The sequence below is a fragment of the Letharia columbiana genome, assembly GCF_014066305.1.
Source record: "Letharia columbiana isolate WasteWater2 chromosome Unknown Sc0000000_s0, whole genome shotgun sequence".
NCBI lineage: Eukaryota > Fungi > Ascomycota > Lecanoromycetes > Lecanorales > Parmeliaceae > Letharia > Letharia columbiana.
The window spans coordinates 359,806-372,819 of NW_023501036.1; the positions used below are offsets into that span (position 1 = coordinate 359,806).

At 47.2% G+C, this 13,014-nt stretch overlaps 6 protein-coding genes across 6 annotated transcripts; 3 read left to right on the top strand and 3 right to left on the bottom strand.

Moving 5' to 3' along the window:
- Positions 1–486: 486 nt before the first annotated feature.
- On the top strand, positions 487–1,888 carry HO173_000099 (uncharacterized protein; the record flags this gene model as incomplete). The annotated part of the gene is made up of 2 exons (XM_037302050.1): positions 487–1,784; positions 1,846–1,888. The coding sequence occupies 2 exons, from the start codon at positions 487–489 to the stop codon at positions 1,886–1,888; spliced, it is 1,341 nt and encodes a 446-aa protein (XP_037170629.1).
- Positions 1,889–2,173: 285 nt separating this feature from the next.
- HO173_000100 (uncharacterized protein) lies at positions 2,174–4,035 on the bottom strand (the record flags this gene model as incomplete). The annotated part of the gene is made up of 2 exons (XM_037302051.1): positions 2,174–3,415; positions 3,478–4,035. The coding sequence occupies 2 exons, from the start codon at positions 4,033–4,035 to the stop codon at positions 2,174–2,176; spliced, it is 1,800 nt and encodes a 599-aa protein (XP_037170630.1).
- A 681-nt stretch (positions 4,036–4,716) lies between these two features.
- Positions 4,717–5,163, top strand: HO173_000101 (uncharacterized protein; the record flags this gene model as incomplete). Its single annotated transcript, XM_037302052.1, has 1 exon — positions 4,717–5,163. One exon carries the CDS (start codon positions 4,717–4,719, stop codon positions 5,161–5,163), a length of 447 nt encoding a protein of 148 aa, XP_037170631.1.
- Positions 5,164–5,854: 691 nt separating this feature from the next.
- On the bottom strand, positions 5,855–6,876 carry HO173_000102 (uncharacterized protein; the record flags this gene model as incomplete). The annotated part of the gene is made up of 3 exons (XM_037302053.1): positions 5,855–5,947; positions 6,147–6,601; positions 6,705–6,876. The coding sequence occupies 3 exons, from the start codon at positions 6,874–6,876 to the stop codon at positions 5,855–5,857; spliced, it is 720 nt and encodes a 239-aa protein (XP_037170632.1).
- A 1,464-nt stretch (positions 6,877–8,340) lies between these two features.
- On the top strand, positions 8,341–9,340 carry HO173_000103 (uncharacterized protein; the record flags this gene model as incomplete). Its single annotated transcript, XM_037302054.1, has 3 exons — positions 8,341–8,417; positions 8,487–8,921; positions 9,034–9,340. The coding sequence occupies 3 exons, from the start codon at positions 8,341–8,343 to the stop codon at positions 9,338–9,340; spliced, it is 819 nt and encodes a 272-aa protein (XP_037170633.1).
- A 578-nt stretch (positions 9,341–9,918) lies between these two features.
- Positions 9,919–10,704, bottom strand: HO173_000104 (uncharacterized protein; the record flags this gene model as incomplete). Its single annotated transcript, XM_037302055.1, has 1 exon — positions 9,919–10,704. One exon carries the CDS (start codon positions 10,702–10,704, stop codon positions 9,919–9,921), a length of 786 nt encoding a protein of 261 aa, XP_037170634.1.
- Between the last annotated feature and the right edge of the window lie 2,310 nt (positions 10,705–13,014).

The window sequence follows — 13,014 nt, forward strand, 5'->3', positions numbered from 1 at the left end:
ATAATCGACGAAAAGAACAGGAACGACAGATCGGGTATGGAACGCGCCATCCATGTCGCTGAAGCAAAGATGCTGGAAAGGGGAAAAAGTGGTGGCGGTCGGTAAAAGGGTGGGTGGTCGGTAGGGTCGCTTGGCTCGGCAACGTGGGTGGGGTGAGGTGGGGTAGGTAATGCATGCAGGATGACGTAGATAGCTACGGAGGGCAAGGAGGGGGGATTTTTTTTGAAGGCTTAGATGGGCGATGTTTTGATTCGTTGCGGCTAGCTGGCTTACTGGACGCTTTGTTTGAAGTGGAGGATTGAGTGTGCTTTATGGATGGTGTGCTGATGCGTTGGAAGGGCAAAGGGTAATCTGTCTAGGGAGAGCTTTGCAACTTGCATACAAGAAAGCTCCCCCCACAAAAGCTGAAAAGAAAGAAAGACGACCCTTCCAGCCCCCTCGTTCGGCCGATCAAATCGACCTGAGACATCCGGATCACTCCGTATCATGGAGCCTGAAGTACCGAACGCGGAAGCGCTCACCTCGGATCTTTCCAAGCCCTCGGTGGTACGACTGTCAAACCGGGGTGTCGCGAACATGGTCCCCGACGCCATCAAAGCCATCATGAAAGCCGGTTCGTCGAACCCTTACCACCCACAGCACAACCCGGACGGGATCGTCTCCCTCGGCGTCGCCGAAAACCGCCTCCTGCATGCAGAAATCGCGCAGCATGTCAATTCCCACATGCATGTCTCGCAGCGAATGCTTACGTACGGAGATGGCTCGGTCGGATCGGATGTCTTGAGGCAGGCCATTGCGGACTTTATCAACGACCGTTTTCAGCCTGTGGAGCAGCTTGGGTACGGTTCTGTTACGGTACTGAATGGCGTATCCGCGGTTCTTGACAGCCTGGCTTGGTGTATCTGTGATGAGGGAGATAGTATCTTGATTGGAAGACCGTTTTACGTGGGGTTCGTGAGCGACTTTATGAATCGAGCGAAAGTCGATCTCGTCGCTGTGACGTTCGGCGAGGTGGATCCGATGAGCCTTGCAGCTGTTGCGCATTACGAGAGGGCCATGAAAGAAGCTATAACGCGAGGAAAGAAGCTCAAAGCGCTCGTCCTGTGCAGTCCGCATAATCCTCTCGGTCGGTGCTATACACCAGAAGTACTCGAGGCGTATCTGAGGTTATGCTCGAAGTACGGGATTCATATGATAAGTGACGAGGTCTACGCTATGTCCGTCTTTCCGAATGGAGACATTCCCAACCCTGTCCCGTTCCGATCGGTGCTCTCTCTTGAGTACAGGAAATTGATTGATCCGTCATTGCTGCACGTGCTGTATGGCATGAGCAAAGACTTCTGCGCGAATGGCTTAAGGATTGGCGCTTTCATTTCAACAACAAATCCAGAACTGCACGCAGCCATGCGCGCCATTTCGAAGTTCGCCTGGTCGTCCTCTCTAGCAGACTTGGCTTGGTCGAGCATCCTGTCCGACGGAACGTTCTTGCGGGAGTATCTCATCAAAATCACTGCTCGGCTCACGGAAGCGTACAATCTATGCACATCGATATTGCGCGGAATGAACGTGCCATATCTACCTGCGAACAGTGGACCTTTCCTCTGGATCAACCTCTCTGGTTTCCTAGAACATAAGACTATAGAATCCGAGCGCGACCTTGCATGGCAGATGATCAAGGCGGGTGTATGGCTGGCCACTGGGGAGGCGTACCGGTCTGAGGAGCCCGGATGGTTCAGATTGACTTTTGCGGTGTCGGAAACGGAGATACGAATGGGTTTGGAGAGGTATGTGGAGCAACTCGTAGGGTACCGAGGTATCGCCTCTTGGCTGATATGGAGACTACAGACTTGCGCTTGCTCTGGAACAGGCAAACGCTGCAACGGCCTGAAGCCGGGACCCCGTGTCTGAACAAACTCGAAGGAGTGCGAGCTCGATGGAGTCGGAAACCTTCGGTATCAAGCCTTGACCGGGCGCTTGATCAATCATCGTTAATCATCAACGTTATGTCGAAATTGTGTCATGAGCCTGTCACAGAAACCGGCGCTGCTGAAGTCTGCGGATACCAGCCTGCTGGCTCCAGGGAAACAATGCTGCAGTCTGTGGGGCCAGGTAGTCATCGTAGTTCTAAAGATACGGGATGCCTCAATGGAGATGTAGAATGGACCGGCTTCATTCATCCTGACGATGTCGGTGAAGGCGAATCCTCCAAATAAAGCAGAGAATGCCATCCACTCTCCACCTTCTGGCGCCAAGGAACCCTCGTATTGACGTCCTTATACGCCTCGCACTCATAATCAATATCTTCCTCTGTCCGATCACCCTTGCTATCTTGCACCCACGTCGCTCTTGCTACGATCCTGAAATCATCTTTCGCATACTCGTGTAGATAAACAGCTTCCAGAAGAGGGGAGTCTGCGCCAACTGTGACGAGCAAGGGCACCATATCGAAGTGGCCCACACCATTAGGGAAGCTGGCCTGGAAATGAACTTTCACTTGCGACATGATGTCCAACACATTTGCGAAGGTGTGCCCTGGGTATAATCCTTGCGGGCCAATTTGTTTCAGCTTCGTGATGGTCCATCGTCGCCATATTTCAGGGATAGCTCGCCGGCCGCCCCAGTAGAGTAGGGGTAACAACGCATGATCGACGAGCTTCCTAGGCTGGGTGTTCTCACGGTCGGGCGGAGGATACAAGAACTCCGCTATACGGAGGTTTGCATAGACATAGTAGCACATTGCGGACTTGTAACGCACGGGATCGACTTCCGCGTGGTAGAGGAGCGAGGAAGTGCAGGCCATATAGGTGTTGTATGTGGCAACGTTCATAGCTGCCACGGAAGATTTGAAGTGGAGAGGTGCAGGCGGCAAGGGAAACTGTTCATCCGCCCGAGGGGATCCATTCAAATGTTCTGATGGTGGAACTGAAGGTGGCGATGGCGTATCGTCGGAGGAGACAAAGGACGAGAAGGTTTTTGTGGATCGAGCCTTCCACGCCCTCAGGTCCTCCTGAAACTGCAAGATCCTGCTACTATCCGATACACCAGCCGAGCCGTACCAGGGACCCCAGATAATCCTATCCGACTTGTTGAAACTCGAAATGAGTCTGAGTAGTTCGTCCCTCTCGCTACATTTGGTCTCCGAAACCTCAGGCGGAGGCTGGACTACTGATTCTACCTCGTCCTTTAGATTACTTGGAGGCGCACTCTCGATCAGGCGTTTCCTAGTGGTGTCCTGTATGGAGGTCTGTGCATATGGCACGAGGACCTGGGCCTGGAAGTCGAGACTCACAATGGAACGGAGAAGAGAGTGAATTTGATAGCCGTCCAGATGAGATTGGTTGCGAACATGAGCTTCGAATACCTGGATGGCGGCCCACAGATTGCGGAACAAGCCGACAGAGCCGCCAATGTAGCACTGACTTCATTAGCTTCGAGGTCTTCGTCGAATTAGGTTGACACTAGTGGTACACTGCATACCTCAAAGTAAGAAAATAGGGTCAGGGTAGCTAGGACTTGAATCGGCTTCAATGCACTTGCATTACTGTCATTCGATAACAGTTTGATAGCCTGCTGATAATTTTGCAACGCGAACATCCTCAACGCGGCCGGAGAAGGTCGTCCACGGCTAGCGTCTGTGGATGTTTTATGCATCGCTGCGAGTGAGATCATAGCATGATAGACATAATCAGTAGACCAAGCCATCCTCGCAACATCTTCTCGCCAGAAACGTTGACGAGTGCCGCCGCTAATTGCATAGACAGTCTGTGTAATGAATTGGTGGTAGAATGGTAGGGCGACGTTCGCCGCATTGAGGAGGGCATCATTTCCGACGTCGAGGGGACTCGCAGAGTAGCTGGACATTCTCCTTTCGAGCATCTTTTCCGGAATACTGAGAGATAGCACTTTCTTGGCGGGGTAGCCTTCGCAGTGGACGTTGGCCGACTTGCATCGTTGGCATTCTGGTTTAGCTTCGTCGCATTTGACGCGCCGTTTGCGACATGAGAAGCAGCCGGTCTTTGCTCGTTTTTGAGGCATAGCCACGTCGAGTCCGAGAAAGGAAAGCGGAGCCTTCCGGGGATCCCAATAGAGATGGTACACGTCGTAAAGGTGGACCACCGAGATTCTCGACCGGGGTTGAGAGGCGCAATTTGGCACAGGGTCTCAGGCACTCATGAGAGGTGAAGCGCGAGTGCTCTTGGAAAGCGCATAACGACAGATTGATTGATTGATTGATTGATCAATCCAAGACGATGAGATACTGGGATGGCTGGACGTTGGACATTGATGCCAGTCCCCGGTAGCCACGCTAGTATCATCCCTGCATTAGCGAGATAGGCGACGCTAGCGGGGGCACACGTCATGGTCATCAGGCTAAGCAGGCTAAGCACTAAGTAAGCATTAAAGAAGACCTTAGCTTTCTGACCTCATCTTTCGCATAGCTCGTGTATCTCGTATGGTTCGCACCGAGGTGGAACTATTCTTCATGCTTCATGCTTCATGATAGATGTCTAATCTGACGAGCTGTTGGGAACTCATCAATAGTTTGTCATATTTCACGACCATACTAGCAGAGTTTACGTAATTCGATCTCAACCTAATCTCAGGACTCATGATAAAACTTCATACAGTTACCTTTTCCTAACCATCTCTTCCTCTCTTCCTCTACATACAGACTTTGTATCCGCCCATTTCCTCAGTTCTCGGACCTTCCCAGCCATGGGCTCCACCCTGAACCCCAAACTCACCGGCCGCTGCCAATGCGGCAAAGTCACCTACTCCATACACTCAGAACCGCACTCCCTAAATGTCTGCCACTGCCACGAATGCCAACGGCAATCCGGCTCTGCATTCGCCCTCACTCTCGTCGTACCATCACCCGGCGTGCATCTACCACCGTCATCCCAAAAACACATCGGTCACTTCGAGCGCAGAACCGACTCCGGAGGCATTCGCGGTGGTATTTTCTGCACGGATTGTGGGGTTCGCATCTACCATAGCAATCCAAAGGCGCCGCAGTGGCTCAGTATCAAAGCGGGGACGCTGGATCAGAAAGTGGATTTCAGCGATGCCACGCACATTTGGACGAAGAGGAAGCTGGAAGGTGTGGCGGTTCCCGAAGGAGTGGAAGCTTGGGAGGAGGAGCCGGATGACGGGGTCGTGTAATGGGGATTGCGAGGATGACGTGGAAGTCTGTGTTGGAATTGCGAGGTAAGAGTGAGGAAATAATCAGATAATGGACGCTCTGCAAATCTTAGCGGTGCCGGCTCGTGTTGGCCGTTTTCTACGGCAGTCAATCGGGAACGGCCCTTTCAAAGGCGACCATACGCTCACTGACTTCCGAAAGCAAAAGGGATGAGATTAGCCGCGACCTATCATTGACGTCTTTGCTATGTCGATATGCCAAAAAGTGATGTTGTATAGCGCGCCAAAAGGGCCTTTTCGTATCTAAACAGCCCACTGTATCATTGCGGAAGTGTGCGAGCGTCTTTGTCATCGGTGTCGTGCATTATGTTGCGCAAGTAATAGATTCTGGCGCCTGGTGATTTCATGAGCCACGCTACAAAGACACGTCATCTGAGATGCAAATGGACACTACGCCTACTTTTGTTTGGCTGCGAAACCGGGAGTCATCTGGTCAATTGCCCGAGAAAACCAGTTAAAATGTGCTGAGCGCGCCGAAAATAGCTGGCAGTTACATGCTTCATGACCAAACCGATTTGGCATTCGTACATTCTTTTCCCCCAGTCACTTTGCATTCGCCTCTCCCTCTTCCCATATCAGTCGTCGAGATTCATCTCTTTCTCTCGCAAATTCTTGCCATCTACGTTTCTGGGCTACCAGTCTCCGAGGCTGCCTAACTGCCGAGTCCGTAGCGGACGGCGGGCCCTCCAAGATGTAATGGATCTCCGGTATCCATTTCTCCGTCTGTTTGCTTCTTGAAGCAGACCTGTTGCGGCACAGTCGTCAGCGCTCATCCACGAAGAAAAAAATGGACTCGAGAGTTTGGCGAGTAGATATGAAAATGTGAGGCTCGAGCGCTATGGAATCATGTCTGCAGACTTTGGCTTATGTATGGCACACGATAGGTGGGCGGAGCCGCGAATGTGAGGATTCGAATAGTACAAGAAGAGGCGAAATAGACGTACGTGAGGATGTGAGGACCTGAACTGCGGATCTTGCCTGATCCTTTTCGTTGCACGACGCTGCTGCTCCTGCCACTCATTGACCTTCTTCCAGAAGCTGACAGCGCCCGAAGGGTCGAAACCAGCGTCCGTCATCAACAAAAGACCAATATAGTCCGCTTCTCGATGCCGGACTCTCGACAAAGCGAGCGATGCCAGCCAGGATACCGAAAAAGGAACAAGGAAAACTATGCCTTCAATGCAGATGGAGGCCAAGAGAGCGAGCGGAAGGAATGATATGGTAAAGTACTTGTTGGCCAGTATAACGAATTCGGTTTCGAGGACATGACGCGCCAGGACAGATGCGATATTGTGGCCCAAGATGGCAGCCAATTCGTCATCGTTGCTGATGGCGTGGTAGAAGAAGCCGGTGGAGATCAATACGAGGCCGGACCTGGTGACGCAAGAGATCTCTGCGTCTGAGACAGGGTCAGTTCTGTAACAAACAGCGACCTTTAGATCCCGGGATGTATGTCACGGCAAGCTGAAGAGCAGAAAAGTACGGTCATAGCATGAACTTACTCGGTTCATCGAGGATACGAACCTCCCATGCTATATCGTCCAAGCCGCTGGCCTTTACCAGACGATCCAACACGGCTTCGATTTTTCGAAGCCCCGGGTAGTCACTGTTTACGACCAGCTTTTTCTCATTCTCCTTGAACTTTTCCATATCAACACGTTCCATCTCCTCCATTCTCGTCAATGTCGACTGCGGTAACCAGCTACAGCGTCTCCTCCCTGTGATAGGTACCCGTTCAAAAGCGACGAAGTAGGAAATCGTCGCCCCAGAAAAGAACACCAAGACACCATACACAGCCAGTCTGTGCGAGAGATTTTCCGCATACCGAGTTCTCCATCCAGATTTCCACGACGCAGCTGTACTGAAAAGACTTCTACTCCAATCCGAAGCGTGTTGCGGTTCTTGTTGACTCTGGGCAGCGCCTGGCGAAGAGTCTTCTTTTGATCCAGGCTTGGGCTTCTGATCCGGACCAGGCGCTCGGAAACGCCGCAAGGATATCGAGAACCCTACTCTCTGCGAGTGCACATGGCGAGAGACGTGCCGCCACTGTGGCAGGCTCAACAAGCCTGTTCTAAGTGCCATACAGGCAGCCTTTCGGTCAAGATAATCTTTACAAGCAACAAAAACTGTCATCGGCTGATCGTGACGACTGTCGACGTTCCGGCGACGTTTGAAGTCAATGCAAAGAATTTGATTGTGCGAGGCGCGTCGGCAAGGAGGTGTCTCGGGAAATATCCGGTGTCTGCATCTGCCGCACATCTGATTGGTGAACCACGCTACTGGGACATGCATGTCTCACTTCTGTTGATACCTGCAACTCTAAAAGCCTCTTTCGATCCAGGGCAGAGGTTTCTATAGCGATAGAAAGATTGCCAGCAAGAACTCATCACTCTTTCATTAATCTTGGGATCAACCGGGAATAAAAATCTTGGCATTTGTTTTTATCTTTTTTTGATTACCGCCAAAAGGCGTTACAGCGATCAACTCATTCTTGAAAGGATGTAGATATTTCCGGAAACATCCTAGCAACAAACCATCAAACCGGTTCCCCCGACCCCTAGGCTTATTGTTTGTCGCATATTCGAGTACACTTCACGGGCACAGCTGAATATATGTGTATGTGATTGGGCTGTGTCAAACGCCAGGGCTGGCAGGCGCGAACGGGGACATCAGCGTAGCTCAGCATCAAGAGACTCCTATGCCTGTACGGCTTGGACCTGGAGTAGACGATCGCTCTATACAGATGTGGAGAATGACGAGAAATAGATCGAAGAAGTCCTTGGCCTACAAAGCAACCTTTGTGCAATTGGTGGCGACGAAGGTGCGACGTGGCAGTTGCTCCTTAACTTCCACCTAGACTCCTCCCAGTGCCGGTCGCGAGCATAAACCCTAACTCCATCGTTCAAGGCTCTGGTGAGCCTTCAGGTCTTAAAGAGTCTTAAGATCTTGATAGTCTCGCATTAGTCTTGACGGCGGTTACGATCTTCCCCCACTAATCACTAATTGCAATCCCTGCGTCGAGAGTGGGGACAGATCAAGCCCCTCGACATTGAAGGCTTGGGAACGAACATGGCCTGTCAACGGATTAAATCTCCCCTGTTCTATTTCGACTGAGCAGCTTCGGTGAGATATATATCCATGATGTCTGAGTCGAACGAAGCTGCAGTCAAAAAACCCGACTACAAAGATGTGGAATACAATCTACCAAGAAACGAGTAAGCACTTCCCAGCATATAACATCATCTCTTCTACCACCGAAGTCTAACGACGATTCACCATACCAGCGCTGCAGAGCATGCCCGCCTAAATGACCAAGCAGCTGGCTCCACCGATCTGATGAAAGACAAGATTGTCCCTGCACCCCTCAAGAGTCCGACCGAGATACATGACGTAGGTTGGGGCACTGGCATTGTAACGCGCCATCTGGGCTCGATCTACCCCTCCGCCTCTGTTTATGGGATCGACATATCGCCCGTCCCTCCCACAACTGCTTCCGACGCCATTTCTTCAACGCCATCGAATGTCGAATACATCATCGGTGATATCCGCAAACTGGCTGGAGAAGACGAACGGCTGAGAGCTGGAAACTTCGATTGCATTTTCCAGCGTCTGCAGAGGTTGAGTAGCGATCTATATCACGATCACCAAGAAGGTACCCCTTGCAATGTACAAGCCCCGCGCCAGCAAGGATTCGACACCAATTTTGCCTCTTGCTTTAGGTACGATGAGTCGACAGTTGACTGTTAATGAAGACATGATGTAGAGCCAGCGACGCTTAAGCCTTGAGGGTTAAAGAATGCTAATAATGTGATAAAATTGGAATCATTCAAGTCTTAGGCCTTGGAAATTATTGAGTGTGCTGAGGACACTGAGTACGAGGGAGGTCGAGAGGCGCCTTATGCTATTCTGGGTTTCAATAGCGGCGTTGGCGGAAACGGCCAGAACCCCATCGACGCAGATCAGACTCTCAAAAACCGACAGCGAACTCCCTGCCGTCTTTATGACTGACCCCGGTAAACCCAGGGATTCTTCCAACTTCCTTTACAACAGAGCGGGCTGGAGGAGCAATTCCTGCCGGTGTAGCATGGGTACTTATGGTGGCTCTACCCGCAATGTTGATCGTGAATTCACCTGTTAGGGATTACGATCGAGTCGGTTTGGGCAAGGGGGCCTTCGACGACAACTGTGGACGACAAGAGATAATGTGAGATATTAGGGTGGCAAGTTGTACTTCGGTCTCTACTCTAATCCTCGATTATGAAAACGGGGGATGCTACGATTAGCGCACATGACTTTGAGTTGGGGGAGTTCACACGATCTTTACTACTGATTCGACGACGAAGGTTTGTTTGGCGGGACAATAGCTTTTACCATCAACTCACTGTCTTTACTTTGATTATCGTGCTAGACTTGAGTGCTCCTCGATACCTTTGCATAAGACTTGCTCCGAATCATTCGCTTCTAGAATAGAACCTAGGGGCTCCTTACTCTCACCCTCTTCCGCCTACTGCTTCAGGTACTCAACATCATTCAAAGTGACTGGGATTGTATGGAAATCCTGATGATTGTACGCATGCTCCAGAGAAATTATGAGCAGTTGATCCGGCTGTGTGAAAAGGGAATTTGTAACTTTATACTCGACCATCCCTAGGCTAGCCCTATACATCATCATGCTATTACCTAGCCACCGGTTTCCATCAAGCACACGGCACCCCCTCATCGCCTTCTGATCATCTCTTTCGGTTCCGGGAGAATCCTCCACGCATCCATCCGACTCGTTGCATGAATCAGTTCAACTAAATCTCGCCGAATCCACCTTGTATGACTTTCCTCATATATCACCCTCCGATAAACATCGCGTACGCTCCTCTCACGAATCGGCCACACCCGAACTATACGCCACATCGCTCTTCTCCGACCACACAGGTGCCCGGCCGCGTACACACACGCGGCTGCGATGCTGAAGTTGCTAAAGGGCGAAGCATCTTGAAGAATGCTCAGGTGCAGGATCCCCGATACCACTAGGGCGGCGGCTCGCTTCACGGGGTGGTTGTCTCTTTCGAAGCCGATGGCGTTGCAGAGCAGATGGCAGAGATTAATCAACGGCTCGGCACCGTAGATGCTTGTTGGGTCTGCATCGTATTCTTCTTCTTGGGCATCCTCGCTATCGTACTCCTCGGAATCCCAGTCGGAGTCGGGCTCAAGATTGCCAACCCAGCGACGCCATCCGTCTTCGTCATCGTAGTAAGGACCTCGCGCTGGAAAGAACTCATGTCGACATACAGGGCACGTGTTATGCTCCTCTAGCCATTTCGCGATACAGTCCGAACCAACGGTATGTTTGGTATCGCATGGCAGACGAATCTGTCTCTCGACTTTTCCGGTTTCGGTTGACATCGTTCCGTAGACTTCGCTGCAGATCATGCATTCTTCTTGCGCTCCGTCCGCTTGCACAATGTTCTCAGTGCTCAGGAGCTGAGAGAGGAACTCCTGTCTATACATGATTGTAATTTCGTTGTGACGGTTGAGGAGTTGTTGCAGAGGTGTATGCTGTGTAGATTCTGGGAAGTGAGTTGAGTGGAGGATCTTGGGGATTGAGGGACACGAGAGAAAATACCAAGTACTTAACGGCAGCACTCACGCTACTAGCAGATAACTCCATAACAATGGACCATTGTCTTCAAAAAGAATTGGTCTGTTTCTTTGTCCAGCAATGTAGGTTGCCTTCACCGTAATTGTTCTTCTCTATTTGAACAAGTCTTTGTGCGACTTGGGCGTGTTAGTAACACAGGGTACAGGTTCGACCGGTCCGGCGTATGGCTTTGTCTCGACAAAGGAGGTCGTTCGAGATTGTCCTTCCATTCGATTGGTCCAATTAGAGATGCAGTCGACTTAGAAGGAGATCCTACGAATGCGGCCTCAGTCGACGGAACAGTTAGCTGAAGAAAATGGCGCCACTCCATTGACCCGAGATGAAGGTAAGATAGTGCTACAGTACTGCCACTTGCAACACGCAGCTTTCTCTGGCGCTTGTCGCATTGAAAGCTGGAGGATTTTCGTGTTGTACGACCGGCAAACTTCTTCTGATAGGAAAGATGAAAAGCTTGCCGAGTACTTGGTTTTTTTTAAGTGTTTATATTCTTAGGGGGACCCCCCAAAACCCCCCCACTCCTCCAAAGGTTTTTAAAAGATCCCCTTAAATATAGGAGGGAGTGAAAAAAAAAAAAAAAAAAAAAAAAATAAAAAAAAAAAAAAAAAAATAAAATAAATTTAAATAAAAATTAAAAAAAAAAAAAAAAAAAAAAAAAAAAAAAAAAAAAAAAAAAAAATAAATTTAAGAGATCTAACCCTAAGAATCGAGAGAGATATTATATTTTATTTAATATACTTAGATAACTTTTGAGAGGCTTTTATCGAAGAGACTCTTCTTTTAAGCTCGATAGTTAGACGAGTATTCTATTAAATTTCATCTACGCTATATTATTTGAAAGCGTATAAGTAATTCTATAACTTTATATACTTAGTTTATTATCATATTTTTAATAAAAAATAAGAAAAAAAAAGGGGGGGTTAAGAATTTTATTTTTTTTTCCTCCCCCCTTTTTTTTTTTATTTCCTCTCACCCCCCATTTAGATTAAAAATAAAGAAATAAGATATATTTTAAACTAGAAATAGTAAAATTCGATAATCTAATTAATTACTAGCCTCTTAGCGTAGTACCCATTCTTATTTTTAAGTCTTAAGTATTAAGAAAGCAAGCTTTTCAATTATATATATAGAAGTTTTTAGAGTAACTTTTTTAAATCTAATGGCGAATTACTAAAACTTCGATACTTCGACGATTTCATCTCCGAGAATAATCGTCAAAAAAGTACGGTTATTGTGAAATTTTGAAATATTCGGATATTCGAATATTCGTAAATACTTTATATAACTATTTTAGATAAATTTCGAATATATTATTTAGGCCTTTCTATTCTTTCTATCTATCTTCTATACGTTTATATTCTTTTAACACGCTATAATAAGAAAAAGAAAGTCTATCGTTACTGCCACCGTTACTGCCACCGTTACTTTCATTGAATTAGTTTTACTAGTAAATTAATATATAAATATATCTATCTTTCTAACTTTATATTATTATATAACTTTAAAACTCTTTAAATTTAATAATTTTAATTCTTTTACTCTTCTAGAGATAGCGATTTAAAATTAATATAATAATTATAATTAGAGTATAATTATAATATTTATAAAATAAGTTATTATTAATCGATATAATATTAAATTAAAATATTATTATAATATAATTAGAGATATTAAAGCGTATTAGAAACTCTAATAAAGAGATCTTTATACTATTTATAGATAATAATTTAATAAAAAAATCGAGTAGTAGTAATAATAACGATATTATTATTAATAGTTAAGAGAGTATTATTAATAATAAGCGAGATATTAATAAATAAATTAATAAACTTACTCGTACTCTAAATGAAAGAATAGAGTACGCTACTCGCCGCTAAGATATATTTATATAAAAATATTATCTTTAATCTCTAGAAGTAGAGATTATTTTATTTAAATAAGATAAAACGTTTATAGATTATAGTCGTAATAGTAATAATAATAGATTAAGATTATTAGCGACTTTAGAAATAAAGAGAACTATAAACGATATTAATCTCGAATATAATAATATTATTTAGCGACCTCGAAAAATAATTCGACTAGAGAAATTATTAATTTATTATAAAAAGAGTATTTAAAAGTATTAAGTTTTAATATAAGAGATAACTGAGGCGTTTCGT